The sequence below is a fragment of the Schistocerca americana genome, chromosome 6 (assembly GCF_021461395.2).
Source record: "Schistocerca americana isolate TAMUIC-IGC-003095 chromosome 6, iqSchAmer2.1, whole genome shotgun sequence".
Taxonomy (NCBI): Eukaryota; Metazoa; Arthropoda; class Insecta; order Orthoptera; family Acrididae; genus Schistocerca; species Schistocerca americana.
Window position 1 is genome coordinate 271,787,497 of NC_060124.1, and position 27,130 is coordinate 271,814,626.

At 45.6% G+C, this 27,130-nt stretch overlaps 1 protein-coding gene across 1 annotated transcript in view; it reads left to right on the top strand.

Moving 5' to 3' along the window:
* LOC124620087 (protein dachsous) overlaps positions 1 to 27,130 on the top strand; it is a 327,560-nt gene that overhangs the window by 16,096 nt on the left and 284,334 nt on the right. Inside the window, exons 3-4 of the mRNA XM_047146756.1 lie at positions 15,386 to 15,671; positions 19,667 to 19,878. Coding sequence (XP_047002712.1) covers positions 15,386 to 15,671; positions 19,667 to 19,878 — 498 coding nt within the window. The remainder of the gene's footprint in view (positions 1 to 15,385; positions 15,672 to 19,666; positions 19,879 to 27,130) is intronic.

Consider the following 27,130-nt stretch of genomic DNA (forward strand, 5'->3'; position numbering starts at 1 on the left):
GTAGGTGGACGCAACTGCCAGTCTCCTCCACGGAGTTTTGGCTGAAATTAATTTACCCCTTAACAAGACCTTCTACTGTGGCCGGTGGCGTAACTAGGTCAACTGGCGCCCATCGCCCTTCGATTTTGTGCCGCTGGCGACATCTTCCAGTATTTTGTCTAGACCTAACCCCCATCGCTGCTGAACGACCGTGCAATCAATGAAAAGGTACACATTTCAATAATTCTTTTTGCATTATTCAGTTCCAAACGTGGAACAACACACAGTCCAAATTTGTGTTGTCTGTAGCAGTAATGCGATTCCTTTATCATTCTTTCATTGAGAATCAGTTCATCGTCATCAGCAGCAACGTTCTGCCCAAAGGCAGGTATTGGCGTCGTTACTTTCCGTGCTCTCCTGTCTACTGCCATACTCTTCGGATCCCCGTAATTTCCGTTTCCCTTTATCTCTCTGTCATCTCGTATCTCCTCCTTCCTCTCAATCTCCTCTCACGAACTATGCCTTCCAAAGCGCCTGCAAGTAGGCACTCCTGTCTCGTCGAATGTCCCATCCAGTTCACCTTCCTTTCTTTTATAACCTGCAGAACTCTTTTCCTCTCAACGACAGTTTCCAACACTCTTTCGTTACTTACTCTTTCCGCGCAGGTTATCCTCTCCTTACTCCTCAACATCCACGTCTCGAATGCTTCTATCCTTCTCTCATCCTCTCGTCTCAGTGTCCGTGTTTCCGCCCGATACGGGCCACACTCCAAACAAAACACTTGCCAAGTCTTTTCCACAGACCTTTATCTAGTTTTCCACATAATAATCTCCTCTTCCTATTTAATGCCACCTTCGCTATAGCAATGCGATTTTTCACCCCCTGACTGCATCTCAAGTCTTCAGTAATCGTACTTCCAAGATATTTTAATGCTTTTACCTGGCTAATAACAACTTGTCCCATCTTAATATGTGCCAATCTCCTTCCTTTGCCGATCACCTTACTCTTTGTTTTTGCTGTATTGATTCTCATCCCATATTCCACGCCGGCGGCGGTGGCCGAGCGGTTCTAGGCGCTTCACTCCGGAACCACGTGACTGCTACAGTCGCAGGTTCGAATCCTGCCTCGGGCATGGATGTGTGTGATGTCCTTAGGTTAGTTAGGTTTAAGTAGTTCTAAGTCTAGGGGACTGATAACCTCAGATGTTAAGTCCCATAGTGCTCAGAGCCATTTGAACCATTTTTTTCGTATTCCACACAACCATCATTCAGATATTTTGGCATTTTATTTACAGTTCGTTCACTTTCTGCCACAGATACGATGTCATCAGCAAATCATATACATTCTATTCTCTTTCCGTCAATAGACACTCCTCCTTTTTTCCATCCGAGTCTTGCAATAATCTCTTCCAGGGATAGGTTGGACAACAAAGGAGAGAGGCAACGGGCTTGTCTAACGCCCCTTCCAATGCTGCTTCCTTCAGAATTTCATTTCCAGTCCTTATTCTTACTTTTTGTTGTAAATGTAGGTTCTGCACCAATCCTCTCTCCTTCAAATCTACTCCTTTCCCCTTCAAAACATCCATCACGTTGTTCCACTGTACTCTGTCGGAAGCTTTTTCGAAATCAATAAAAACAGCATAAATTTCTCTATCTTTCACAATATATGTTTCCCCTGGGGGTCTAATCGCACAACAACCCTGAGTTTCATGTGGGGCGGCGGTGGGGTGGGTGGATTGCTGTGGCCTGTTGTGGGGCTGTGAACCACTGAGGGCTATGGCAAGGATTAAGCCTCTCCGTCGTTTATAGGTCCTCGGTTTCAATACACAATACACAATTATAAATGCACTCAGAATGAATTACATCTTTGCATCGTCCGTGACATTTGACTTCATTACTTGTGAGTTCAGGTACAGCTTACATGGCAAAACTCCGCTTGCAGCTACTATCTGTAACGTCAATAATTATGTCGTAGTTTCTGGGCATTTTTACGACTCTGTGCAGGCTCTTGTGTCAACTGATGGCACAGGTAGAGTGGCTGTACATAGCACATTTTACCTGAAGATCTAAAACAACAGTGCTACGGACGATGCAGTAGTGTTGTACACTGCGAGTGCATTTATAATGCTACATGTGATCTGAAGATGATAGTAAAGATACCGAAACTGGTCGCCAAATTAAAAAAAAATTAATGTAAAATGTAGTTGAGACAATATATAAACATATTTTTGAAGTTTTAAAAAGTTTTATAGAACGTTTTTAAAATTTTTATGATTTTACGTTTGATTATCTGCTTACGACCGCTTTTTCCCATTCTGACAATGTGAGATGTATTCGTTAAACCTGCAGTATCGTTACGTAATGCAGGTTGTGTAATAAAAATTGTAATTGTACAAATATTAAAGCATACATTCATACAATCTTTATTCGGTGTTGATAACTCTGCAAACTTCTTAAAACGAAATATCAGGTCTGCAAACTTCTTAAAACGAAATATCAGGATTATTTACCGTCGAGTAGATGCGCCATTTAATAAAATATGAATAATGACATAGTACTCCTAGAGCAACTAGTGCTCTGACACTCAGAATGTGTACGTAACCATTCTGAAGAACTGAATATAATTACTCATTATAACTATTGACTGTACGCTACTGTCAGAGTACTAATGAATTATTCTGTCCATGTTACGGTATCTAGTCCACTGGAAGCCTTTCTAATACGAATTAATTTTTCTGTCTTGGAGTATGAAATGTCCAACCCGTGTCAAGAAACAATTCCTGAACTCACATTGGTGGCTGGTGCGCCGCTGGTAGCTGAGTGGTCAGCGCGACGGAATGTCATACCTGACAGCCCGGGTTCGATTCCCGGCTGGGTCGGAGATATTCTCCGCTCAGGGACTGGGTGTTGTGTAGTCCTTATCATCATCATTTTTCCCATCGACATGCAAGTCGCCGAAGTGGCGTCAATTCGAAAGACTTGCACCAGGTGAACGGTCTACCCTAGCATTTCCATTTCCATTGGTGGCTCTGACTAACTCTGTCCCAGCATCCAAATCGCCTTTCCACCGGGCTCATCAGCAGCCGTTTCTCCTCGAATATCCAAGGAGAACGCGCCACAGGACACTCAACCCAGATCACTCAGTCATATCACGAAAATTTTCTTCCATTAGTAGTCCTTTTATCGCTGGTCTTCGAGAGACTCTCGCGTCGCTGAAAAGGACACTTCCTGATTTTATCATAACTCCCAGTGATATTTCTTCATCTGGATTGCCAGAGGGAGATTCGAACCGCCGTCCTCGAGACTGCGAGTCCAGCATCTTGCCACTGTGTCGCCTCGCTCGGTACGAACAATCTACAGAGGTTTTTACACCACGTTAAATACTGTCGAATGTTGTAGACGTTTGCTACCGACTTCCTCTGGCTGCTGCACTTCCGAGAGCAAACCCGCCAGTCACCGGCGGTGCCCGCTAAACGCCGAGGGCGCGGCCGCCAGTCATAGGTCGCTCCTAAATCAAAGCGGGCCGGGTGGCTGGAATCTGTCACCCGCGCCTCCACATAAATAAGCGGCCGGAATCCCAGCGCCGCCGCGCCGCGCCGCGCAGACGCCGGGGCTTTTTTCGGCGCGCCGGCCGCCGGCCACCCGGCTTTTTTATTAACTTCTCTCCCAGCCTCTTTCTTTAAATCCCAGCTGCCGCGGCTCCTCGTGTTCGCGCCGGTCTTCGCCCCCGAACTCTATAATCCCGTAGTCTGATTTAAATTAGAGGCCATCTAGCACGTCTTCGTCGTTGTCGCTCCGAGCACTGTCTGCAGCCCGTCACGACCCTTCCTTCTCCGCGGCGTTAGAAAATTGATTTTACTTCTCCCTGATCTTCTCAACACGACTCCTCACCCTGTTTGCCCAACTCTCAGCCTATTTTTTCCTCCATACCACTTTTCCAGTGCCTCCAGCCCTTCTTCCTGATCTTTTCTGAATGTCCGCTTACTGCGCAGTGTAAAATTGTGCCCCGTCGTTTCCTTAACTTTCTGTTCTTACAAAAATCAAATACAAAGCAAGTAAACAATCATATTCCAGTGGGTAACATAGATATATGACGACCGAGAAACAAACGGATCTAGTTAAAACGGAACTGGTTGTAAGCCTACTCCATGAAGTGAAGAAGACGAAGAAAGATCTGAAATTCCCCTACGGAGTAAGTGCTCCGTGAAAAACTATTAATAAGAAGCCATTTTTTCTAACATTGTGACGACACTAATTATAAAATTTTATTTTTGTGGCGGTCCACAGCCTGAACGTGTTTTGAGAATGAAAACATGGTCCACATAGATTGTAATTTTTTTATTATTATTATCTATACGATTGGCCAATTTCGACAATTGGACATTTTCAGGCACGTATCTGAAGCATCAATCTTTATTTTAGATTGTAATATATCGCTCAAAGCTTAAGATACATGCTTGAAAATGACCAAAGTTGAAATTGGCCAATCGCATAGGAAAAAAAAAAAAAAGAATGCAGCCTATCTGGACCATGTTTTCATTCTCCATACTAGTGACATTTACAAATTTTATTTTGATTTCTGTATTATTAGTTACAATTTAAATTTGAAGTACTTACTGAATACACCACGTTTTCTCAATTTTTAAAATTTTATGAGCCTTCGAAGTAAACAGGGTTTCCATGAAAGTATCAGATTCTCAAAGTGCTTCGTCAGAGGAAAAGTCTGGGAAGCCCTGAATGTGTACTGTATCTAAGCATGTTAATAATTTGTTCTTAATTTTTATTAGGGCCGGTGTTATGTCAATTTCTTTTTTGAAATGGGTGAAACTTTTCCGAACGGGAAACATCAAGCAATCACTTCGTACCTTGAAAGCTATTGTTGTTGTTGTTGTCTTCAGTCCAGAGGCTGGTTTGATGCAACTCTCCATGCTATTCTATCCTTTGCAAGCTTCTTCATCTCCCAGTACCTTCTGCAGCCTACATGCTTCTGAATCTGTCTAGTGTATTCATCTCTTTTTACCCTCCACGCTGCCCTCCAATACTAAATTGGTGATCCCTTGATGCCTCAGAATATGCCCTATAAACCGATCCCTTCTTCTAGTCAAGATGCGCCACAAATTTCTCTTCTCTCCAATGCTATTCAATACCTCCTCATTAGCTATGTGATCTACCCATCTAACTTCAGCATTCTTCTGTAGCACCACATTTCGAAAGCTTTTATTCTCTTCTTGTCTAAATTATTGATCGTCCACGTTTAACTTCCATCCATAGCTACACTCCGTACAAATACTTTCAGAAACGACTTCCTGACACTTAAATCTATACTCGATGTTAACAAATTTCTCTCCTTCAGAAACGCTTTCCTTGCCATTGCCAGTCTACATTTTATATCCTCTCTACTTCTACCATCATCAGTTATTTTGCTCCCCAAATAGCTTTGTTATTTGGGAAAGCCATTGACCTTGCTGAAACCCTGTTTCAGTAGTTGATTACCGAAATACCTCGCTCCGCAACCGATGTTTCCTAAGTCGCGTATCGTATTGGATTGTTATGTGTTTCCTCGGGGAATCGTTCGCTCGGCACGACAACATTACGAAGATGCTCAGACAACTCCAGTGGCAGAACCTACAAAAGAGGCTTTGTGCATCACGGAGAGGTTTACATTTGAAATTCCAAGAGAGTAAGTTCCGTAAAGAGTCGGGCAACGTATTACTTCTTCCTGCGTACGTCTCGCGAAATGATCACCTCGAGAAACTTCGAGAAATTAGAGCAAATGCGAAGGCTTGGCCACACTTATTATTCCCACAAGCCATTCGCGAATGTAACAGGTAAGTGCGACGAAATAGTAGTAACAGAAATACCCCCCACAACACTCCATAATGTGTCTGCGGAATATAGATGTAGCTATTTAAATCGTGACAAGTACAGACTTTAAAGTCCCTGCCTATTACCTAAAAAAAAAGACGAAAATTCTCAAATTCACATATTGTGTTGCTCTCTGTGATGTCTATAAGGATGTCAGAAAACCGTTCTTAATTGAAATTTCGTCCGAAGTTACGTTTACTGTGCACATAGTCGAGTCCTGTTAACTAAAGGAACAATATTGTGCGCAGCGTAGTCGCAACACTGTGAGAATCCAAAATGCCAGCCTCCCATTGATACATTGCCGGCGGGAGCATTTCTATTCACTACCTGCCAAACGCCAACTAATTGAAATCGGCTGTAGTTGCGCCAGTCTAACTACTCACGTACTACGTTTACTTGCTACAGAACTGACGGAAGTCGAAAATCGAATATCAGTAACTATTTTTTGTAGCATGTTTGAATGTTAGGACTGAACAGATTTTGCCAGCCCAAATAAGTATCAGCTTTCAAGCGTCAGTTTTACGCGAATGGCGCTTGTAAATCAGCTGGTCTGATTTCGTCAGCTCGGTGAAACCAAGTCATCGGTACCTTAATAGTATTTTAATTGTGAGAGATTACGATTTCCTCATGGATATCAGTGAACTCGTAATAAGGTGGAGATTGTTCAAGAAGAAGTGTTTAAAAATATTATACATACGATGCGAAACTGCTCGTGTATATCGTGCACTTTGTAGAAATAAGCTTGGCTGCTATTATTAGCGGAACATTATTGTACTCAAAAATTTTGGACACTTGGACCAGCTAGAGGACTTTGGAATGACTGAAGACACGTTCATATTCTTGTGCACATAATCAGCAAATGCTTTATCACAAGCCATTGATTGTTTACTAGTGCCTTTGCAACTCTGAGAGAGTGGGGAAGTAGGAGTTAACATAATGGGACAGAGTATGAGGTTGCGGGACCGACCTGGCTGAGTATGCAAGCAGACTAGCACTTACGTATCTGAAACTTCCTGGCAGATTTAAACGGTGTGCCGGACCGAGACTCCAACTCGGGACCTTTGCCTTTCGCGGGCAAGTGCTCTACCAACTGAGCTACCCAAGCACGACTCACGCCCCGTCTTCACAGCTTTAATTCCACCAGTACCTCGTCTCCTACCTTCTGCGCAGGAGAGCTTCTGTGAAGCTGGAAGGTAGGAGACGAGGTACTGGCGGAATTAAAGCTGTGAAGACGGGGCGTGAGTCGTGCTTGGGTAGCTCAGTTGGTAGAGCACTTGCCCGCGAAAGGCAAAGGTCCCGGGTTCAAGTCTCGGTCCGGCACACCGTTTTAATCTGCCAGGAAGTTTCATATCAGCGCACACTCCGCTGTAGAGTGAAAATTTCACTCTACTTACGTATCTGTTTGCAGCTAATGAAGATAAAATGCGCTTCTCTTTAAATAAATAAAGGAAATGAATAAAACTTCTACTTATTCTTCACTCCACACAAAATCAATTCCTCCACATTAAGTAACACCCTAAAAACAAAGAAGTAACTTGATTACTGACTCACAACTCGAATTCGGTAGAGCGTTTACACGAAGAGAAATGTGGAAGCTCAGTCGGAATTTCCAGAAGCGATTCTTAAGTTTTTACTTGGCTAACGAGAAGTGGAACTGGGAAATCGGCTCACAGAAAGGATGCTTTGAATAAGCGTAACAATTGCTGAGGCAAAGCCGGCCGGAGTGGCCGTGCGGTTCTAGGCGCTGCTGTCTGGAACCGAGCGACCGCTACGGTCGCAGGTTCGAATCCTGCCTCGGGCATGGATGTGTGTGATGTCCTTAGGTTAGATAGGTTTAATTAGTTCTAAGTTCTAGGGGACTGATGACCTCAGAAGTTAAGTGTCATAGTGCTCAGAGCCATTTGCACCATTTGAACCATTTGCTGAGGCAATTGCCAATTCGTACGCTTCTTCCGAAAAATTAAGTCCGGTTACCATATTGTCACCATTTTAGATTGTGTCTTGGTGCGTGTGTTCATTCCACGCCGCAGCCACTCGTATTACACTGGCGAGCAGTATAGCGCTCGATTTCCACATCTAATCATTCTTCCGAGGTTCGACGAATGAGATCCGTTACTACTTTGTGAAACGAGGCCATAAATCCGCGTCTCTAGCCATCTACCTCGTGTTTTATTGAATCGGGGAGACAAAGGACTGGCGCCCGTTTACACACTTGTCCGTGATTTACTTGACATGTAAATCGTTCTGGAAGCAGAAGGTTCGGGTGGGGCTAGGGCGCTATTTACCGAGGGGCCCCTACGGAAAGGGGAACTCGCCGAGAGCGGCAGTACGGAGCCGGAAAATTTACGAGTGATAAAATACGGAGCGGCCGGGCTCGTTACGCGATACGCGGGGAGCGCCGGCCACCCGCGCGCGGCGACCGCGATGACGCGCAGGATTTACGAGTTTTTCCTGCGGACGCGGCAGTCGTCACTAGGCGGGCGGCGCGCACAAAAAGCCGCGGTAAGTGGTCCATTTAGGCGGCCGATCGGGGGTGCGCGCGCGGGTAGCGGGGAGGGTGCATTGTCTTGTGCTAATGACGGCTCAATCCGGCGCTGCCCCCGCAGTAATGGCGGCCCCGCCGGACCCGGTATCAAACAATTTGGCCGCCAGTTTCAAGACAAATTGGGCAATTGCTCTGTGATGATGGGCGCCGGCCGCGCGCGCTCCCGAGAGAGCAATGAAGCGGGCGACTCATTAGGGAGGAAGAAGTCGGCGCCGCGCAGCGCTCGACACTTTATTGGCCGCTGGTCGGCTGCGTAATGGACGCTCCGAGCTGGCCGCTGTCCGTCCGTCTCGGACTCACGCCCCTCCGCCGCTGCGAGGCGCCGGCCGCCTCGTAAACGCACTGTGACGTCACAAGCAGGTGCGGGTGCGAGGGGGCTCCCTGGCGACCGCGACTCGCCCCCACAGTAGGGGCGCGAGAAACCGATAACACTGCAATACGTGTTTACGTAGCTCTTGTAATCAAATACCAATTTTGGTTTATTACGTACTATGCCACAACAGAACAAACACTCCTGTCACGGAAAAGCCACGTATAAAACTAACGTCCGCTACTGCTATACCATAACCTCAAAACTGGAGACAGTTTGTAAAATGGAACTATTTTGTTAGAGTAATTATGGTATAAAGCAACAGAGCAGTGTTACCCTCTGAGAGGAATTTTGTTATGTTGACCGTGATATACCTAACGGAGGTTGCGTATCGGAAGCGAAAGTCAGAAATACGTAAATATTTAAACAGTAATAAATGATATTTAACCTATCCACACTGTTTAAAGGATAAAGAAAACGGTCGCTAGCCTAATTAGGCAAGAGAATGATTAACATTCTTGTTTAAGAAGATAGTTATTAGTAACTTTAACGGACAAACACAACCTATACTTTACCACACGCGAGTGCAATGAACTCTCACACCTGCATATGTCACCGTTAAGGTTGGGACTAACAGCTAGAGCATAACAAACTATTTGCAAAAATCTAACAGATAACGAAACACACTATTACTTTCAGGGCTTATCAAACTGAATGGTCTTTATAACGTTACTATTAACATTCACTGTAGAATCATAAATTGGACATAGGTTCAGTGTTACTTTTCACACATTTTCCTAGTTCACATAAAATTGTAAATGTAGTTCACTGCAAAATTATGAACTGATCACAGGTTAAATCTCTCTCAACTAAATACTTTTCTATTAAGAATGAAGATTAAATGGAATTCATTAACAGGTTACTTCTCACTGTCTTTTGAATAAAGAAATTATTCTTTTCATAAATAGTGGTCTTTTTATTAATTGTTATTTTTAATGAGCATAAAGGATAACCTGTGAATCCTATTACACTATTAATATGCACTTTCAATACACGAAAGAAACAAGTGCTTAGCAAGCATGAGTATATAACTTTCCACAATTGCAGTTTTCCACTTTTATTACAGTGAGACACAAAATTAACGTATTTGTAAGATACTGACTCACCTTCTGCGATTTACAACAGGCAGCATTGTGATCATTTACTAAGCAAAACTTTATAAGCCTCAGTCTTAAGAACTTTTACTTTTGAAGTTGGCAGCAACATATTAATAATCAGTTTTAATAGAAAAATTATTCTCTGCAAGCATCATTTACTTTAACTCACTCTCTTGCCACATTAACTTTAACTTTCTTTTTACTATGTTCAAGAGGCATTAATTAGCAAAACACTGGGCTTTAATGTTCTTTCAGTGAGGACACTCGGTAATCACTTTAGTTCAAACGAAGAGGAACCGGAGAGGTGTTATGATAAGAAAAAAAATCAAGGTAGGTACAAAAATGGTTCAAATGGCTCTGAGCACTATGGGACTTAACATCTCAGGTCATCAGTCCCCTAGAACTTAGAACTACTTAAACCTAACTAACCTAAGGACATCACACACATCCATGCCCGAAGCAGGATTCGAACCTGCGACCGTAGCAGTCCCGCGGTTCCGGACTGCAGCGCCTAGAACCGCACGGCCACCGCGACCGGCAGTTGGGTACATAAATTCAGTTACAAATTACCTTATATTTGAGCACACTAACACATCCAATAAGCTGATCCTTCACTGTACATTATTATAGTGTTCTGTTACAGTGATTGCATGTTGATAGGTCGAATTGCTGGACTCTTGTCATTTCTTGGTGGCGATGATAGATACCAATTTCAGAATAATTCCAGCTCTTTGTCCATCCATCCGAGGCATTGGAAAACGTCAGTGAAAGCCTCTCTTCGAACCAGCACAATATACAACTTTTACATGTACAGTTCGCGGTTTGGTAGCTCGTCCCCGACTGACTCTTGTTCCACCTTTTCTACCTAGGCCAACCACAATTTGCGCGCGCTACACAGTTCCGTTCCCGAGGGGAACCACTACACCTTTTACATACAAACTCACTAAGAACCCTAAGTGAAGGTCAGCAGTTTACATAACAGCAAACAAACATTTTAAATAAAACACAACATTTGCACATATTAGTATTTCTAAATAAAATTATTTAATTTTAAACATAACCAAAGAGATTATATGAGGAAGACAAAACATCATTTGCTCATATTGTGCATATTACAGAGATTACGCTTCATTACAGAATCGAATTAATCGTACACTAATTACAGAAGTTCAACGATGGGCTGTTGAACACAATAGAAATCTAAATGAATCAACAAAAGGTATGTAGTGTCTAAGCTATGGTGTTACAAACCGATCGGCTAAAACCGGTACCGTTATTTTAGGTCCGAATCTCGGCTATTTTCGGTATTTGCCTAGTCTCAGTTATAACATTTTTTAAAATTTCTTACTAATAAGCGGGTTAAAAATATCAATTTGCCGTAGCAGCAGTGCTAAAATTTTTGTTTCTTAAATCAAACTTTCTTTTCGATCGAAAAATGTTTATTTGTAAAATTTCCATTCCTTTGAAATATTGGGTTATTATTTAAAATGGGAACAGCGACTAATAACAACGCCAACAGAAACTAGCAAGAAGCAAATGACATAAGAATCACTACAGCATTGCTGAGAAAATAGTGTACTTTAATACCATGTGGCGTGGCATATCAAACGGTACGTGTGTACGTGTAGTGTGCAAGTCTTGCACCCACTTTCTCCTTATCGTCTTAGGACATCGGTTGTATTGTGGAATCGCACCATCCCTAGGTTGGAATTATTTTAAGAAGTGTAACAGCAATGAAGTACGACGCTTCTCCGTTTGCTCTGAGAGATTAAAAACGTAAGGAGCTACATCAGACTTGCAACACGTTATGAGGAGAATACATCCACAATGTCCCTCACAAGTGAAGGCAAATTTAATCGATATACCTATATGTTGCTTGAGGTTTTCCCGACGGACATGTTGTATATATGGTTTTCGGGTGAGACGTCGGATGTCATAGTGAAAACTCCACAATATTTCATTAGCGCAACTGGCCGACATGAAGAATACCTATAATTTTATTAATGTGCTATAAAATTGGAATGCTAACGGAACTGCTAATTTTGTGGTTGCTTCAGGGCGAAAAATCGATACAAACAAAAGTGATGATGTAGGAAAGTCATCAGTTTGTAGACATGTTGTTGTTGTTGTGGTCTTCAGTCCTGAGACTGGTTTGATGCAGCTCTCCATGCCACTTTATCCTGTGCAAGATTCTTCATCTCCCAGTACCTACTGCAGCCTACATCCTTCTGAATCTGCTTAGTGTACTCATCTCTTGGTCTCCCTCTACAATTTTTACCCTCCACGCTTCCCTCCAATACTAAATTAGTGATCCCTTGATGCCTCAGAACATGTCCTACCAAACGGTCCCTTCTCCTTGTCAAGTTGTGCCACAAACTCCTCTTCTCCCCAGTTCTATTCAATACCTCCACATTAATTATGTGATCTACCCATCTAATCTTCAGCATTCTTCTGTAGCACCACATTTCGAAAGCTTCTATTCTCTTCTTGTCTAAACTATTTATCGTCCATGTTTGACTTCCATACATGGCTACACTCCATACAAATACTTTCAGAAACGATTTCCTGACACTTAAATCAATACTCGATGTTAACAAATTTCTCTTCTTCAGAAACGCTTTCCTTGCCATTGCCAGTCTACATTTTATATCCATCGATTATTTCTGAACTGTTTTAAGAGTCAGGTTAAACTGGAGACGAAAAAGTCGGTATAACCAAAAACTCGTTTCTTTCAGCTGTAAATGCCATCGCAGCCCCAAAGAACATTTTACTACAAGGTTTTACAAAACTTATCCATTACGGTTATTGTTGAACCGGCGTGACTGTATATTATTTCTATACACATCCATTGTTTCCTCTTCTTCATCATCATCTTCTTCTTCTTCACTGGATTTTAGTCCAGACGTCTCCTCCGTTGTCTTCCCAAAATGTAGTTTTCCTCGCAGTCCGCCATCAGCAGTGGAGGGTGTACCTGTGACAATGTGCCAGGCAGTCGTTAATTAGCGAAAGGGCATGAAAATCGTTCAGCAAACGTAGGCCGAAGTCGTTGAGACAAAAGCCACCTCACAATATGTCAACAAGTGGCCACGAAAGCGTCAACAATTTTGTTATTGTTCCTTCTGTCATCATATACAGGTGCTCTTCTCAACTTACTCCCTTTTGTTTTATTAATCCGTTGACCAAATCAGCACTGATGCATTCATTTCTTATCTGATTCCTCAGACTGTAACGCCTCGTGTGCCTCATAAATTGCATTTCAGTGGCATGTAAAATCTTTTTTTTCTGTCTTACTTTCTTATTGTCAGGCACTCTGAAACGTACTCAAAACAAATGTAGCTATTGCTTTACAAAATTGTATTTTACGCACTTTGTTTCCTAATGTTCTTTGTATTGTACCACACATCTGAAATTTATTTAATTTATTGTGTTTGTCATTTCCATTCAGACAATTTATCTAAGAAATTAAAATGAGAAACTTGTCTTAAGACATTACCCTTTAGCACTGCTTTAGAACGTAGAGGATCTTTTCCTTTAAAATCCATAATCTTAGCCTTTCAGTGAGAAATATTACAATTTTTGCCCTTGCACATCTGATCCAGACAATGTACTTTCCTTTACAGATCGTCCTCACTCCCTTGTAAAATTGTTCAATAATTACAACAAACTAATTTTTCGTTACATTTGAGACTCCAAATGTGCCATACAGAAGTTACATAATTATGTTTGTAGCATGATGTTGTTAGTTACGTAGCACATTGTATTGCAAAACGAATTCTTTCACATTCTGCGGCAATATGGGCAGTATTCATGTTAATATCTATCTGGCAGCTTTCCTTTCCATTGTCTCTCTGCCACAGAATCACTAAATCACAACATCAATTTACCTTCCCTCCTTTTATTCTGTAGTCTTTGTCGCATGAGAAACCTGTATGCAATTTCCTTTACTGATGAACCCCGCAGGTCTGGAACCCTTCCAACAAATCCATCTTTGATTCGCTTTACCTATCACTGATTTTACGTGCTCGTTCATTTCATATCGCGTCCAAATACTTACACAATATGGCTTTTTGCAGGCGATAACTACTACCTATTCATCTTCTTTTTTACGGACAGTTTATCTGCTTTTAACCATGTTAAAGGAGAACTGCAACTAATTACATCAATGTGAATTTTGTTCGGGTCTTTCCGCATTTTCTTACGATCGTGTCAAACTCTCTATTAATCGTAAATGCAAACAAGGAAACCTCCCCATCTCACCCTTCTCAGATTTAATAATAAGTTGGCACAGTGGATAGGCCTTGAAAAACTGAACACAGATCAGTCGAGAAAACAGGAAGAAGTTGGGAGGAACTATGAAAAAATAAGCAAAATATACAAACTGAGTAGTCCATGTGCAAGATAGGCAACATCAAGGATAGGATGAGCTCGGGAGCGCTGTGGTCCCGCGGTTTGCGTGAGCAGCTGCGGAACGAGAGGTCCTTGGTTCATGTCTTCCCTCCAATGATAAGTTCAATTTTTTTTATTTTCGGACACTCACACATAATCAGCTTCGCTCTCCAAAATTCCAGGACATGTTCAGATTTTCTTGGATTTGCAGGATTTGACGGTCTACACACGGAAAATTTGAAAACGTTAAAAACATATGTTTTGAACAGGGCACAGGGAAAACTGTGCGACTGTGAAACTGTTGCATTCATTTGTTGCAGTTTATGTGACAAACTCTTCTGTTTTCATCACTTTTTTGGGAGTGATTATCACTTCCACAAGAAAACCTAAATCGGGCAAGGTAGAAGACTCTTGTTACCCATTCGCCAAGTGTGCGAGTTAGGTGGGTCGACAACATATTCCTGTCATGCGACGCATATGCCGTCACCAGTGTCGTATAGAATATATCAGACGTGTTTTCCTGTGGAGGAATCGGTTGACCTATGACCTTGCGATCAAATATTTTCGGTTCTCATTGGAGAGGCACGTCCTTTCGTCTACTAATCGCACGGTTTTGCGGTGCGGTCGCAAAACACAGACACTAACTTATTACAGTGAACGAACGGACAGATCATAACTTTGCGAAAATAAAGAAAGTAAACTTTTCACTCAAGGGAAGACTTGAACCAAGGACCTCTTGTTTCGCAGCTGCTCACGCTAACCACGGGACCAAGGCGCTCTTGAGCTCACACTATCCTTGTTGTTGCCTATTTTGCGCATGAACTACTCAGTTTGTATATTTTGCTTATTTTTTTCATAGTTCCACACAACTTCTTCCTGTTTTCTCGATTGATCTGTGTTCAGTTTTTCAAGGCCTATCCACTGTGCCAACTTATAACTAAATCTGAGGGGGGTGCGATGGGGAGGTTCCCTTATAAGTATCTCGGATGGACAAGCAGTATTCATGCATGGGTCGAACGAGATCTTTGTAATCCACATCTTTTTCAGTCAGGCGTGCTCAAGCTTTTGTGATTCTGGAGAATGCTTTGTCGATCGCTGTTGGCTGCCCCCAGTCTGTAGTTCGGTGTGTGGACGCCTGTCGCAGGTGGGCTGAGCACGACCGCCATGGTGAAGGTGCAGCTGACCGACGTGAACGACAACGTGCCTACGTTCTACCCGCGCACGTACAACGTGTCGCTGCCCGAGGGCGGCGGGGGCGGCGGCGGCGGCGTCGGCGTGTCGGCGTCGCAGCCCGTGGTGGCGGTCGTCGCCACCGACCCCGACTCGGGGAAGTTCGGCGCCGTGTCGTATCGCATCGTGGCGGGCGACGCCGCCGGGCTCTTCCGCGTCGACAGGTCCACGGGCGAGATCTTCGTCACGCAGCCCGGCAGGTGAGTCTTGTCACGTGTCTACCCGTGTTTGTTTCCCGTCCCGCTTTTCGAGTCGGAGTGACAGCTGCAATTTATCTACTCTTCAGCCATGAAGTTGAAAAGAAAAGTCGTGTAAGATATGACAAAAGATGCAAATCTCGTTAGTCTAAACTGCTGATCTTGGTGGGATGGTGTCACCGATGGTGGTAGAGTTGATCTTGTAATTCTGCAGAGGGTTTCGATGAGGGTGTTGATGTTGGAGTTGCAGGTGGTCTGTCTAGGACTTGATGACCAGCTCAGATTAAATGTGGAGATGACTTTGAGACTGAGATTATCGGAAAGAGAGCGGAAATGGGTGGTAGGTGAGGGGCTGATGAGAGTCTTCTGGAGAGCCTTAGGAGGGTTGAGATGGAGGAAGAGGATCTGGCTGAGTTTGTGACGCGGATCAAGGAGAGCTAGAATAGAAATGTTACAGTGGATAAACACCCAACTCCATAACATTTCATATGACTTGCAGAACGTAGCAACTTTACACTGGAGGCAGTAAGAAAACCTCACAGCATGAGAAGATACGGATGAGGAGAGAACATAGATTCTAGTTCTGTGTTACAAAGTATATGAGTGGTAGGTTACAGGGGTCCTTACACATAAGTGTTGGGCAACATACCTCATTCAATAAAAAAGATCTAAACATTATTTGCAATGTACCATATTACAATTACAGCATTACAATTTACAATATTACAAAACACTTTTACAATGATGAGTGAGAGGTAACATACATGGATATGTGGGAGGCATGGTTACGACATTGCATGCCACATGATAGCCACAATTTGTATTACCGACGCAATAACAGTACCAGTTTAGGGGGTTTGTGTCTGAGTAGGTCACCGGTGTCATGCTCGCACTCACTGACGAAGGAGTGTGTCGGTTGAGGAAGGAGGTTTGGCATGAAAGCTTTCAGATATGGAGCGGATCTCCTCTGAAACAGTCTTTATTCGTAAGTCATTATGAATCGTAATGAACCGTGGAGCATTTAGCATGATTCGCAATGCATTTTGAACAACCTGGAAGTTGTTGAAAAGCATAGACACCACATGTCCCTATATGGGGCAGGCAAACACCATGGGCGGTTGTACTGCCGATTTATGAAGCAGGAGACTGTTTAGAGAAGATCTGTTTATTAAAAGATATAAGACAGCAAATGTGAGGGTTGTCCAGACTGTAAGTTTCGATCCGTCTCGAAGCGGAAACAACAGTGAAAATCAGAAATGCAAGAGTCAGCTACACCTTCCAAGCTTCGTCACCACATAATGGGCGCCCCGACTTAGACATTTGTCGCAGCTTTCTAACACTCTCGTCAGACGAGGCAGCCGCCTGTGCTGCCCGCCAATTCCCTGTGCTGGCCTGCAGCTCGTTGTCTGCGCCAAACTGTCGTCTTTGTAGACAGCGGTTCGTGTGAGCAGAAATGTGAAAAATCAGAGGAAGCCTCGTCCCGACTGTGCGATGGGTGATCAAACACTTCCCGTCGAAAATGCTGCAGGGGCTTCCTCGTCGCCCCTGCAGTGTGCAGCCGTGAATGGTCACGAAGAAGGAAATGCATGGCAGTTACATTATGTGGGGGTGCCTAAAATCAGGCGCAATGTCTTGGGAGGCACCCACGCTTGGCGGGAGACGCTATTTTTAGGTATCTTTACGTGCTAAATTGCAAAATGTAGCGTGACGCGGCTGACGGGTATACAAGAGACACTGCCCAACACTTCTGTGCTAAGCTTCATCGGATTTTCTCTGTGATTTCCATTTCGCGACCATTCAGAACTTTCTTTCCGGACACCCCTCGTATAATGTTTGCTTTGTTCTCTACGCCGCTTATATGTACTTAAAGATAGGAGGTTTATAACAAGGTTATCAAGCCTGCAAAAAATGGAGTAGATTCGGGAGTGTGTCGCGATGATTAGGTGAAGTACAGAACGGGCTGCTAGTGTGATTCATTGGAAGACGTGGATCCGTTCAGGTCAAAGGGATGGATAAATTACGGAGAGCCTTGCTGACGAAACAGGCTGTATCTTCGGTGGTGCGGTGGGACGTAATAAATTGTTTGGAGGAAGTGTTGTATCGACAGAACGGATGTGGACGGCTTATTCTGGTTTGGTGGGAGAAGACACGGCCTTACATTTACAGGAATAGGTTTGGGGATGGGGGTTGGGGGGTAGGATGCAGGTGTTATATGAGAGTGGAAATTGTAGTTTGGGACACAGGACATTGGTTCGAGGTATAACGAGCTTTGCTATGGGAAAAGGTGTGTGTCGAATGAGGTGGCAGTTGTAGGTCACCATTATGATTAGACTTGGTGTCCTGAGGGTTCAAAGCGGTGTCTGCAGTGAGGGCATCATTATTAACTGGGTGATCGATACTTGAAGGGGATTCTTAGATTGTACAAATTACACTACTGGCCATTAAAATTGCTACACCAAGAAGAAATGCAGATGATAAACGGCTATTCATTGGACAAATATATTATACGAGAACTGACATGTGATTACATTTTTACGCAATTTTGGTGCATAGATCCTGAGAAATCAGTACCCAGAACAACCACTTCTGGCCGTAATAACGGCCTTGATATGCCTGGGCATTGAGTCAAAACAGAGCTTGGATGGCGCGTACAGGTACAGCTGCCCATGCAGCTTCAACACGATACCACAGTTCATCCAGAGTAGTGACGAGCCACTTGCTGGGCCACCATTGACCAGATGTTTTCAGTTGGTGCGAAATCTGGAGAATGTGCTAGCCAGGGCAGCAGTCGAACATTTTCTGTATCCAGAAAGGCCAGTACAGGACCTGCAACATGCGGTCGTGCATTATGCTGCTGAAATGTAGGTTTTCGCAGGGATCGAATGAAGGGCAGAGCCACGGGTCGTAACACATCTGAAATGTAACGTCCACTGTTCAAAGTGCCGTCAATGCGAACAAGAGGTAACCGAGACGTGTAACCAATGGCACCCCAGACCATCACGGCGGGTGATACGCCAGTATGGCGATGACGAATACACGCTTCCAATGTGCATTCAATGCGATGTCGCCAAACACGGATACGACCATCATGATGCTGTAAACAGAACCTGGATTAATCCCAAAAAATGACGTTTTACCATTCGTGCAACCAGGTTCGTCGTTGAGTACACCATCGCAAGCGCTCCTGTCTGTGATGCAGCGTCAAGGGTAACCGCAGCCCTGGTCTCCGAGCTGATAGTCCATGCTGCTGCAAACGTCGTCGAACTGTTCGTGCAGATGGCTGTTGTCTTGTAAACGTCCCCATCTGTTGACTGAGGGATCGAGACGTGGCTGCATGATCCGTTACAATTATGCGGATAAGATGCCTGTCATCTCGAGTGCTAGTGATACGAGGCCGTTGGGATCCAGCACGGCGTTCCGTATTATCCTCCTGAACCCACCGATTCCATATTCTGCCAACAGTCATTGGATCTCGACCAACGCGAGCAGCAATGTCGCGATACGATGAACCGCAATCGCGATAGGCTACAATCCGACCTTTATCAAAGTCGGAAACGTGATAGTACGCATTTCTCGTCCTTACACGAGGCATCACAACAACGTTTCACCAGGCAACGCCGGTCAACTGCTGTTTGTGTATGAGAAATCGGATGGAAACTTTCGTCATGTCAGCACGTTGTAGGTGTCGCCACCGGCGTCAACCTTGTGTGAATGCTCTGAAAAGCTAGTCATTTGCATATCACAGCATCTCGTTCCTGTCGGTTAAATTTCGAATCTGTAGTACGTCATCTTCGTGGTGTAGCAATTTTAATGGCCAGTAGTGCAAGAGTGTGGGGCCGAAGCTGTTGCTGACGAGAAGTGGGAACGAGGCTCGGCTTTTAGTTGCAGCTCAGCCTCACCTGCTACGATTTCGCGATCAACTCCCGCGATGATGTGAGTGAGGGTGGGATGGACTGGGGTTTGTTGGGGACGCGCTGCGACCGGAGTGTTGCCGGCAGGCTGGTGGCGCGGTCGCAGCACCGCATCAACGTGTCGGCGACGGACGGCGGGGGGCTGCGCGCGCCGCACGACGCCGAGGTCTTCCTGAGCGTGAGCGACGCGTCGCAGCGGCCGCCCATCTTCCAGCACCCGCGCTACACCTTCAGCGTGCGCGAGGACGCGCCCCGCCACTCCGTGGTCGGCTCCGTCAAGGCCAGCAGCAGCGACATCGGTGAGTACCCCACCTGCCGCTCTGCTCGCTGCCCCGCCTCGTCTAGCTGCGGGTGCCACCAACACCGACTCAAAGGAAGGCCTCGGCGCTTGTTGGCGACGTCACGTCAGCTTGGCAAGGCGAACGCCAGATCTGTTGCAGGCATACTCATAATGGTGGTGTCTCCCTCTCTCACACAGGAAAATCTGGAACTATTGGCGGTAGTTGACCAACACACATTGTTCTGAGAGATTCCTGCAATCAATTAATTGTACAATTCATTTCACTTCTTAACAAATAGTGTACTTCTGAACTTAAATTTCCACCTGTTTTAAGGACTGACATACAAAAACAACTTCATGGTCCAGCAGCAACAGAATTCGTGCTTCTTTACCTTATTTGTAAATCTGAGGAAGTTACATTTGTACTGGGTTGCTTTTACAAGAAACTGTGAACATATTGGTGCTCTTCTTTAGGTATCTTGGTTGACTATGGGGTGAGGAGCACTGGATGTCAATGAAATATCTTGCGATTGTACACTTTGGGGGAGGGGGTGGGGGACAGAAGAAGAGGCAAAAGAGAGATACTTGTTTTATCAAATAAAATTTTTTTATCTTATAAAATTTCTCCTTTCAGTTGCAAGAGAGGAATATTTATCTTGTCTAATGTGCATGTTTAAAAATGTTTAAGCTCAGCAGTATTTTCGATGTATGAAGCTATTTTGTTTCCTATTTAGAATTCCTTTCGTTGAAAACGACTGTAATCTAATGACTGGCAATAGTTGGACATTTACACACGTAAATTAGTTGACATTTCCAGTGACGATGTCAAACGAAAATAAATAAACAAATAAAAGAAACGAGTTAATTGTAAGGGGGTTGGGGTAAGTTTCAATAACAAAATGGATCAAGTAAATATAGTTACTTGAATGTAAAATTTCCGAAACTTGCAATGGGGCAAAGCATCTTCTCACATTGATCTACGTTTGTTTCGACAGGATTCAGTAATACAGAACTATGATCTTCATTTGTAGCTTTACGATAGTAAGTAAATCTTTCATCTAAATAAAACTGCAGAATCGAAAACAATACCAAACATTTTGTCCAAAAGTAAGAGATTTAAAGTGATAAGCATGCCCAGGCGTTTCTGCCTGCAACAGACCTGGCGTTCGCCGTGCCTACCTGACGTGACGTCACCAACGAGCGCCGAGGCGTTCCTTTCAATCGGTGTTGATGCCACGCCCCTTGTCTCCATCGGAGAACAGCGACGTTACCTCGGGCGCCCGGGGTCAGGGTAACAATTCGACGCTTATCCTGCCCTAGAAGGCTGGCACAAGCACCCACAACTTGACACTTAACTGCACAGGCCAACTGAGATATACGTCTTTTTAATAAAAGCGTCTTATTCCCACAGTTTTTAACCAACTGAATCGTAATACGATAACAAAACACCTCCGTCATCCACCATGTTTTTCTATCAACCCTCGATATTTGAAGAAAAATCAGCTTTTCAAACGAGATGTATTTTACGTACTGATTCAATTAACAATATTATGAAGCTTAAATTTCGCTGGTAGTGATTGCCCTGGTCAGTTTTCTCCTTATTTTTGCATAAAAATCTCGTGGATGCGATAAAAAAGGGAGCTTAAAATAGATACTACACCAATAACAACGAAGTTGGCTCTGTAGCAACCTAACTGCACTGGAAAGGACTGCAAGATACGACAGCTGGACTACAAAAAGTAGAACACTGCTACTAAACATTTCGTTACGACTTCAACACAAAGTTACACAAAAACAAAAAGACGGTTAACAGTTCAAAACTATGGAGGTAGACAAATCAGTGGTATACTGTTCGTCGATCTGCAACTCTTACCTAGTTGCATTAACATAAGCGATTTACTTAGTCAGCGGACAGTGTCACGCAAATGCTAAAATAATTGAAGTGGGAGACGTTACAAGAAAGCCATGGTCCTCACTGACAGATTTCTCACAAAATTCCGAGAGCCTACGGTTCAAAATATTAAATATCTTATTTCCTCGAAAATACATCACGAGGTGAGTTACCCGTAGCACTCTGTACTCATACATGGCCACTGACAGCTGTCATTCTTGCCTTGTACACAGACCAATGGAAACATCTTTGACCAAGTGTCCATTGAGTAAGATTTTGGAGTTTTCGTTCGTGTTAAGTTTCCTCATGAAGATCGACAAACGATTCCCGTAACCCATAAGGGTCTGTAGTATCACTCGTGGCTGATGCGATAGAAAGCTCTTTGAAAGTCGGTGAATAGTAAGCTACCTTTGACTTTACTTTTTCCGTCGCTGTGCAGATGACATCTCTGAGCGTACATGATGCAGTTATAGTACTTCGCCGACGTACAGTGCAATGCTGATACACCCCGAGGCTTTTACCCAAAACAAATTCCAACCTCAGTTATCTATATGTCATGTGCCAATTCCAGTAGTGATACTCCGATAACGTGCCAAAAAATGTTGGTGAAATTAAGTGGAAAGCCGGTCAGGTTCCTGTGATCTTCTTCTTTGTGTTTTGAAAGCCGGCCGAGCAGTTCTAGGCGCAACAGTCTGGAACCGCGCGACTGCTACGGTCGCAGGTTCGAATCCTGCCTCGGGCATGGATGTGTGTGATGTCCTTAGGTTAGTTAGGTTTAAGTAGTTCTAAGTTCTAGGGGACTGATTACCTCAGAAGTTAAGTCCCATAGTGCTCAGAGCGATTTGAACCATTTTGTTTTGAAAGTTGTCAGTTTGATTTCGTCATTCGTTAAGTATTCTTCAAGGAAGTATTTAATCGCGCAGTTGTGCATTGGCAGTTGATTGTTGGTAAAGATCAGGAAAGTATGTAGGCGCCTGAGACATTATTTCGTGTTGCGCACGTAAGGCTCTGAGCACTATGCGACTTAACGTCTGAGGTCATTAGTCGCCTAGAACTTAGAACTACTTAAACCTAACTAACCTAAGGACATCACACACATCCATGCCCGAGGCAGGATTCGAACCTGCGACCGTGGGGTGGGGGTCTTGCGGTTCCAGACTGAAGCGCCTAGAACCGCTCGGCCACAAGCGCACGTAAGGATTGCCCATATTCGTCGTAGACTTTGTGGCTCATCATACTGTTGCACCATCACACTTCTCGTAAAATATGTTACAGGGAAGCAGTTCCACCGTCGGTGGCGTCTTCCGGTTTGGATGTGAGAATAATTCCCTGCAGCTGGTGCTGTCTAATGTTTGTCAGTTTACCTCTGTGCTTTTTGCTGTAGGTGTCAACGTTAAGGGCCTTTCCACTTTCAGACAATTCTCGAAAATCCAGAATTACCGCCTCCACTCACGGGGCATACCCTGATACGTGTCGCAGGCACCACTGCCGGCTATTGAACTGATATAAAGGCTAATTAACAGCGCACAATGAACGCCCGCGTCGGAGCAGCGAGCGCAGCCGGCGGACTGCGGTTTCGGTATTTAGAAAACGCGACGCGGACGGCGAAAAGCGCGCCTCGCAGCAGGCCAAATACTTGAGTCGTCGCGCCCAATTTACGACTCAATTGTGGCGACCGAGGAGGCAGGCGGTAAGCGGCGGCGGCCGCTCCTTAATGACGGTTGGCGTCGCGGGGGTGGGGCGGGGCGGCGGAGGCGGCGGAGGTGGCGTGCTTGCGGGCGCCACTGCCAGGTGTCAGCACGGTCGCGCCGCCGCCGCCGCCGCTGCCCCGTCCCACGCTCTCCTGACAGAGGCCGCAGCCGCGTAAATTAAACGGCGGGCGCGGGCGCACGGCCGAAAAAGAGCAGCCAGGGGGCATTCCTCGCCACTGTTGACCTCCAGCGCCACATAAAACACCGCGCCCGGCAGAGGGGGCCGCGACAATGGCCGCGGCGCATGCACGCGCGGCCGCCCGCGTGCCTGCCCGACTTAATGGTCGCCCGAGTGGGCGACGCCGCCCCTGCCACGCCGCACCCCGCCCCCCAACAGCTGCTAAAAAGTGTGTTTTCGGGAAATTAACAAGGCCCGGCCCCGCGGCCGTCCTCCCACCTACCTGTAATTGTGTGCCGCACCGCGACGCCTCGTGTCCGTTTTATTTTGGCGCCGCGGCAAGGCGTGCGGATTGTCTTATTGTGCGGGTCGTTACACGCGGTTCTACCAGCGACGCCACATTCCCGGTACGGCGCGGGCGAGCAGCGCGCTCCGCCGACACGGTGGCCACTCCCCGGTACACACTGGTTTTATTACGAATCTTACATCACGACTCGAGACTTAAGAGGTAGCCACGCAGCCCTCTCTCTCTCTCTCTCTCTCTTTTCCTTTTGGGTTCTGTTACCTCCGAGCGAGCAGAGCGTAGCGTATACAGCGCTTGTGTCGCTTGCGAGGTGCACTTTTTATTTGGCGGATCTCTATACACAATTTATTGGAGTCGTGAGTCCGGGGACCGCTGCACGGCCGCTCGGTGCTCGGCTTCTGGGGCAGCGAGGGAGGGCAGGAAGAAAGGGAGGGAGGGGTGGCGTCTCGCCCCGTAAGGGTGGCTTCGAAAAATGAAGCGCGCCCAACGGTTTTAAAAAGCGAGCGCCGGCTATCAGGCAGACATCTGGGTTGGGGGCGGGCCGCCTGTTTATCTGACTGGAACACACGGGACTTACACGGCGCGCCAGCTGCAGCAGTCGCGTAATCAGGAGCATAAAGAAGTCGCCAGCGGCCGATGTAAGGGGCGCGGAGCGGCGCGGCCTGTATAACACAGACGTCGGCCGGGGCAGAAGAGCTCAGCGCCGCTGCCGTGATTCACTGCGCTGCCGCGGCACGGCACGGCATAGCAGTTGTTAGGTTCACCGCCAGCCGCTACTCCTCACTGATCATATCGCGTCCAATACACCCCAGAGGCCAGCAGGTACCGGCGCCCGGGTTGATGCTGTGTTCCTCGCCTTCCGGAAGGCGTTCTGCACAGTATTAATGCCGCTGTTTCGAAATTTCCTGACAGATTAAAACTGTGTGTGCCGGAGTGAGGTTCAAACCAGGAACCTTGCCTTTCGCGGGCACACAGTTTTAATCCGCCAGGAAGGTTCAGGTTCGATACAATTCCGCACTGTCGCCTAACGCACAAAATGGGTGGAACACCAATGGAATGCGGACTTACATAGAAGAGAGCATGTCATTATTAATTTTTTTTTAGGTGTAACAGTAGCTTCGGACGTATGCCACGGAATCTTGAGATTTCGCTTGGAGGCTTTTTCTACCAGAGGCTTCTTCTGGCTGAGTGGATCTGCAAGGTATTAATATATCTTTGAAGTGCATTTCCCGTAAGTAGGTTTGCAGTTATGATTATTTATTTTCTTATTACTGACTTTAGTAGGAGTATGTTGCCCTTCAGTACATGCGCAAGTGATTAGTCTTTGAGGCCTCGTATTAGATGTGAAGTAAGGACGAGCAGTCCACGTGTGAACACAATGACAATGTATTTCTAAACGACCACTCTTTGTATACTGGAGAGAAACAGCCCACGTGCCGCGCGGGATTAGCCGAGCGGTCTAGGGCGCTGCAGTCATGGACTGTGTGGCTGGTCCCGGCGGAGGTTCTCCCTCGGGCATGAGTGTCTGTGTTTGTCCTTAGGATAATTTAGGTTAAGTAGTGTGTAAGCTTAGGGACTGACGACCTTAGCATTTATGTCCCATAAGATTTCACACACATTTGAACATTTTTTGAACAGCCCACGTGTCGACATTGCTATCTCATTTTCCTATGCGACTACCGTGTTGATTGAAGCTTCCGACTTTGTAGAGTCTAGACGATCAATTTAATCTGTATTACGTTGAAATAAACTGTATTCCTCTGACATACTTTTTACAGCCGTTTGAAAGTGACGCTAGATTTAGTCACAATGATGCTGAGCGTCATGAAGGTGACGTGATCTTATTTACTTTTCGTGAAATTGTCAGTAACTTGGCCCCCGGAGACAGGAAACTAATTTGAGAAGAACACACTAGTGTACTAAACCGTGTTTTTGCTGTTTGGAATCCCGAATTCTACCGAGCGAGGTGGCACAGTGGTTAGACACTGGACTAGCATTCGGGAGGACGACGGTTCAATCCTGCGTCCGGCCATCCTGATTTAGGTTTTCGGTGATTTCCCTAAATCGCTTCAGGCAAATGCCGGGATGGTTCCTTTGTAAGGGCACGGCCGACTTCCTTCCCCATCCTTCCCTAATTCGATGAGACTGATGACCTCGCAGTTTGGTCTCTTACCCCAAATCAACCCAACCCAATCCCGAATTCTGCAGAGAGTGAGTGGAATTAAAATTTTGACTGTATCCGAATACAAGTTCAGTGCTTTAACAGTTCCTGCGATCTGTCGACTGGAGGGAAATCCTGTCGGCGTCAGTGTGTGTGGGTCCTCTGCGGGAGGCAGCCGTGTTTGTTGACGCAGAGTATAACAGACAAGTGGTGAGCGGCGCTGGGGAGCAGACTGCTCGCGGCGGGCGGCGGGCGGCGGGCGGCGAACACATGGCCTCCAGCGGACGGCGGCCGGCTCGTCGTGGCCGCGGCGCGAGATAAGCGCGGGCGAGCCGCGGCCGCAGCCGCAGCCGCTGCCCGCGATACGTATCTGTCCTCTGGCCGGGACTCTCCTCTGGCCGGGTTCGCATAAATATGCATGCGCCCGGCGTTCGGGCACGGTCCTCTTTGTATATTCTAACGTGACTCTGAGGTATTAATTGGTTTCCGAGACAATGGGGAAATGGTAAACTGCGCTCTCTAAGTGAACGCCTAGGAAAACAATTATATGCTCTTAGGTTAACATCTCGGGCAATTATATTATAAATATTTATAATGCGGCCAGCGACGACGCCGACTGCGAGTGTCTCCTCGAGATGAATTCCTCTCTCTCTCTCTCTCTCTCTCTCTCTCTCCCCCCCCCCCCTCTCCCTCTCTCTCTCTCACACACACACATACACACATACTCACACACACATTCACACACTGACAGTTTAATTTTTGGCTGGGACCGTGGGCAACACTGTCTCAGTACTAAAATAGTTCGAATCCCCTACTTGCGATCGAGATTTTCGGAAGGTTTCGCTAGGTCACCGGGCGAATGCCCCAGCTGGAAACCCCGTCACAATAATTTCTTACTGACAATCCCGCTCCCCCGCTCCCACCCTACTGCAATATTTTGCTGGAGTGGACAAAGTTCCACAACAGCACTCTCAGATCTTACAACAGGGAACGACTGTAAGTAGGCTGTTTAGGTTTTTATATTGGTAACGCCACGTAACGCTCTG